A 5372-nucleotide genomic window follows, 5' to 3' on the forward strand; every position below is an offset into this window, starting at 1 on the left:
GTCGATTTAATCATTTGACGATTTGTGTTCTGCAAGTCAATCATTTTCGTAGTATTTAAAGCTCAGCTGGTAACGTCATGGTTCGAAATCCGGACACTTAGTAGCATATCATTTTTTTTAAAGATGGCAAAAAATCATGTAACAAGTTGGAAATGTAGAAATATCATCAGGATGTAGAATAAACAGTCAATTTTAAGAGAATGCTTGCAAAATATGTCTTTTCAAACAATTTTATCAGAAATTTAAAATTAAAATGACTTGTTGTGCTTTAAATCCCAGAAACTTATAAAAGCCTGATAAAAGCTGATTCGAAACCCGTACACTTTTGCTTCGCGTTCCGGACACTCGATTTTGCTTGTGAATCGCACAAATTTGGACTGAAATGTTAGTGAATGGCATTCTTTAGGTCTCAAATGAAGTGTTTAAATCAAAATAATCGATATTTTATATAAAAATTTGATGGAGTTTAAGGAAATAAAAACCTTAAATTTCTGCAACGCCTGTGAAATATGTCAGTGAAATGTTTCACATTTTTGGTAAACTTATAATTTTATTTTATTCAATTGTTTTGGCGTTAACTACAGCGTTCAAATAAAATTTAAATGAACGTTGATGTTAGAATTCATCATATAACACAGTTTTGTCATTCATAATGAGAACTTATATTCAATTAATTGATAAAACAAGATGAGGTGTCCGGGTTTCGAAGCAACTGAGAATTCGAATCATGACTTTAGTATATTAAATTAATGATGTTTAAATTGATCCCGAGCAGGGGTAAATAACACGGTAATACCAAATTTTGGTATTACTTGGGCAAATAACAGCGACCAAAATGTGCCCTTGGTTGCCCAGTAATAGATGGTAAAATACCATGAAATCATACCAAAAGCTTGTATGTGGAAGGGCACAACAATACCATACCATGTTATTCCAAAGGTAAAATAATACCACAAAATAAAATCATTTCAATACCAAGTTGAGGTCTTCTGGATTTTTGAACATTGCTTGAATACCAAAACTTGGTATTGTCATGGTTTTAATTTTAGGTATTCCCGCGCCCTTGGAAAATCATATTTTGGTATTCCTGTGGTCTTCCACAAACATGATATTGGTTTGATTTCATGGTTTTTTACCATCTATTACTGGGCATCCAAGAGCACATTTTGGTCGCTGGTATTTGCACAAGTAATACCAAAATTTGGTATTTTCATACCATTTTTAGTACAGCAGTTGCAGTTAGTGAAAAAAACGTAAATGATCCTTATGCAACAACCAAATCTACTCACCTGATGATTCCGTGTTGTTTTTAGTGATATTCTTCACCACACCAAATGCATTTGTCATTGATGAACGGCTGTACTTGAAGTTCTTGAAGCTTCTGAAAAATAACAAGATTGAAAAATAAGTATTATTAAAATGAAACTGAATTGAAATTCACCAAAATTCAATAATCTGATGATTGACTCGTTTTTCAAAGTATTTGATTATCCCAACTTAGAAAAATTTCAACGTTTTTGAAAAAAATATTAGTGGGTATATCACAAAAAAAAATTTAAATCAGCTTTAACATTTTTGGGTTTCAAGTCAAGTTAGCGCAAAATTAATTATCTCGTCAAAAATTTAAAAAAATCCATAGTTTCAGAGAAAATTGATGAAACCTTTCAATACCAAAATAATACCAAAATGTGGCATCCTGACTTAGAAATTTTTCCACAATGTCAAGTCATTTCTGTAGGGGGTATATCAAAAATGTTTAAAATCAAGTTTGAAATTTCCGGTTTTCAATGAAAGCATTCGCTTTGAGACCTCGTTTTAGCGCAAAATTAATTATTTTGTCAAAATTGGTCAAAATTTTCCCATAGTTTGAGAGGAATTTGATAAAACACTTTAATACCAAAATAATACCAAAATGTGCCATCCTGACTTAGAAAATTTTCCACAATTTCAAGTCATTTCTGTAGGGGGTATATCAAAAATGTTTAAAATCAAGTTTGAAATTTCCGGTTTTCAATGAAAGCATTCGCTTTTAGACATCATTTTAGCGCAAAATTAATTATTTTGTCAAAATTGGCCAACATTTTCCCATAGGTTCAGAGGAAATTGATAAAACACCTTAATGCCAAAATAATACCAAAATGTGCCATCCTGACTTAGAAAATTTTCCACAATTTTAAGTCATTTCTGTAGGGGGTATATCAAAAATGTTTAAAATCAAGTTTGAAATTTCCGGTTTTCAATGAAAGCATTCGCTTTGAGACATCATTTTAGCGCAAAATTTATTATTTTGTCAAAATTGGTCTAAATTTTCCCATAGTTTCAGAGGAATTTGGTAAAACACTTTAATACCAAAATAATACCAAAATGTGGTGTTCGACCATTGACAAATTCTGCAATTTTGCAATATCAAAACAATACCTTAAATTGGCATGATACCACATTTTGCTCTTGCATAATCCTTAAGACAAATTTTTAAGGGTCCAGGAATACCAAAATTTGGTATTGATACCAGAGATAGGTATTATTACGCATTTCCCTTGTTATTTACCCATGCTCGGGATGTTATCATCAAAGATATTTATCAAGTCATTGCTGACCTAATGTGATTGTAATTGTGCTTACAATGGGTAAAAATAGAGGGTTCGGCCACATTACCGCTTGATAATCTGTTCCACCGTCAAGTCGGTACTAGCCAAATTAATAATGTTACGACTGCTGATCATTGTGTTTTCTTGTGTCGCATCGAGCTCACCAGTTGTTCGTACAGGCAAACTTCTGTATCTTTCTAACATGAATTTGAAATTAATCAAACAACCCTTCTCCCATAGATCTTTACTCCTCCAGCAACCAGTTCACGTTCGAGTTCTTCAAAACCGTCTACTCACCGCAGCAGAATGTCGTCGTGTCGCCACTAGCGATGTTCCTGATTCTGAGCATGGTGTACCACGTGGCCAACGAAAAAGCCTCGGCCGAACTTCAACAGCTGCTCCATCTGCCGGAGGACAAACAAGAGGTCATGCTACATTTAAGCCATTTCTTCGATCAGTCCCGGTCCAATGCGGATGGGTACAGAGTTTCTAACGTGATCTTTTCAAAACTCACGCTAAATCCGGCTTTTTACCTACCACTGGAGAAACGGTGCGGAACTGAACGTATTAACTTGACCAATGTTGATGTGGTGGCACTGGCAAACAAATGGTCCCTGAACAAAACTGCCGATATGTTCAGTATCGTAAGCCCTGCTACCATTAATTTGATGACAATGATGGATATAGTTATGCTAAACGTGATTTCGTTGAACGCATCGTGGCATACAAAGTTTACCCCATCTGACCAGCATACTTTTTATTTTTTGGACGGTGAGCAAGATGTCGAATTCATGGAGGTTGATTTTGAAGGTAATTACACGAGTCAGATTTATTATTGGACAGTTGAGATCCCGTATGAGCAAAGCTCAAACCTATCAATGATAGTCATCATTCCAAAAGATAACGCAAATCTAACTCAATTGGTGAACAGTTTTACCCTGAACGATTACCAAACGATCGATATGAAGCAAGAGCGAAAACAAATCAGCCTTGAGATGCCCAAATTTTCCGCAAAAAATGAACTAAATTTGTTAGAAATTTTAATGCAAAATGGGGTCAAGGAAATGTTCGAGGATGGCCGGTTTGCTTTCGGGTTGACTGGAAAGCTGAGGGTGGTGCAGTTCGTTCAGAGTGCAGTGATTGACGTGGATGAGGCAGGGACATTTGCTGCTGCTATTACGAGTGAGTTGAATTTTTCACTGATATCTTATGATAGATGAACTGTTTTCTTCACTAATTGTGATGTCGATAAATTTTCCAGTTTTCGGTGCGATTCCGTTTTCCGCGGTTGGCGGTGGTGACAAAATCATGAGAGTTCGAGTTAATCGTCCGTTCATGTATCTAATCAGAAATGTAATCAGCAAGGAAATTGTTTTCATTGGACACTATTCTATGCTTGGAGGTGAGAAATGTAACGAAAAGACAGTTTGAGTCAAGTTTATATTTTTTTTGGCATTGCTTCCAGCAACTGATGATCCAAAGAATAGCAAAACTCCTCAGTCGTCATAAATATACATGTTTTGCAATAATAAAAACAAGGCTATCAGAAAATTTCACAAAAGATAAGTTTTTGATGCAGGGTTATGTTCAAGCTTATGATGAGAACTTTTCCCAAATACAACGCTGCCTTAAATCAGCCTCCATCACATCGTTTGCATATACGAGCAGTGCATTGGAAAACGCGCCCCGAAGGCACACACACACTTGTGGACGGACGTCTAGCTCAATTTTTCTTCCCGCTGATAATCTTGGCACACGTCCGGGCAATGTTCCAACCAATAGTGGTTAAATTTCCCGTTCTTATGACGGGGGGATTTTTTTTACTCTTGCTCGACTAACTTGTAGAGCACATAGACTGAAATAGGAGAAATTTGGTACTGGTCGCAAAATGTCTCGGAGCTTCTTGGAAGTGCAATTCTACGAATATTCGCAAAAAAGACAACCTCCCCTATGTCAGCAGCATGCGTTTCCCGTAGTGACGGTGAAAGCTTGACACACGTGTGCCAAGAATTTGAAATCGATTTTGGTACGGACAGGGGCGAGAAAATAAAAAGAAAAACGTCACGGCCAATGGCGTCTAATGTCATGTCAAGTAGCTTTATGTGGCGTTAGTAAGCGTGAATGCTATTAACGTTGAATGAGTTGAACAATGGTTGGTTTGTACAGTTGACTTTGCACAAATCTTTAAAAAAGGCATGGCCGTTCTCACAAAAATACTACTGATTTCTAAGGTATTTTTTTATTCATAACTTATTTTTATTAGGTCCTATTAGGTGCTGCTACCAGATTGGGACCGAAGATCAGTTTATAATTTAATATATAATGATAACAAAAATAACTTCTTATACTCCGTACTTCGAGATCATCTAACTGACGAGGGTTACTTGGTCCAAGCGGGTCTTGCAGGTCTTGAACCTGGCGATGCTCTCGGAGAAAATGCCCCATTTCTAAGGTATTCAAATGGCTATTAGCACTGCACGAAAAACTTTCTACGGCAGCTCCATATGAAAGTTTTTAAACATAAATAAGTTAGAGTCTTTCAGTTACATACGTTTTAGTGGGAATGGGAACCACGAAGAAAGTGTTCAAATGCCATAGTACGTTTTTCAAAATCGTACCATGGGATTTGAACACTTTGTTCTTACTTACTTTTTTTTACTTTGGGCGTTTACAGTGATTGGCCGAACCGTTCATTGTTTGAACTTCTGTCATTTTCTCACTCGCGTCCAAACAGCAACACTTTTCCAATTCTCTTTTGTGCGGATGTTCAAACACAAACGCAAG

At 36.2% G+C, this 5372-nt stretch overlaps 1 protein-coding gene across 1 annotated transcript; it reads left to right on the plus strand.

Moving 5' to 3' along the window:
* Positions 1 to 687: 687 nt before the first annotated feature.
* LOC128093556 (serine protease inhibitor 27A-like) lies at positions 688 to 4019 on the plus strand. The gene is made up of 3 exons (XM_052710864.1): positions 688 to 736; positions 2829 to 3770; positions 3850 to 4019. The coding sequence occupies exons 1-3, from the start codon at positions 688 to 690 to the stop codon at positions 4017 to 4019; spliced, it is 1161 nt and encodes a 386-aa protein (XP_052566824.1).
* The last annotated feature ends 1353 nt before the right edge of the window (positions 4020 to 5372 follow it).

This window comes from Culex pipiens, chromosome 3 (assembly GCF_016801865.2).
Source record: "Culex pipiens pallens isolate TS chromosome 3, TS_CPP_V2, whole genome shotgun sequence".
NCBI lineage: Eukaryota > Metazoa > Arthropoda > Insecta > Diptera > Culicidae > Culex > Culex pipiens.

Bases quoted from the DNA above. Each gene is read 5' to 3' on its own strand.
- LOC128093556 (XM_052710864.1), top strand. From the start codon at position 688: ATGAGGTGTCCGGGTTTCGAAGCAACTGAGAATTCGAATCATGACTTT. The intron at 737-2,828 runs GTATATTAAATT...CTTCTCCCATAG, and splicing joins GAATTCGAATCATGACTTTA to ATCTTTACTCCTCCAGCAAC. The intron at 3,771-3,849 runs GTGAGTTGAATT...TAAATTTTCCAG, and splicing joins ATTTGCTGCTGCTATTACGA to TTTTCGGTGCGATTCCGTTT.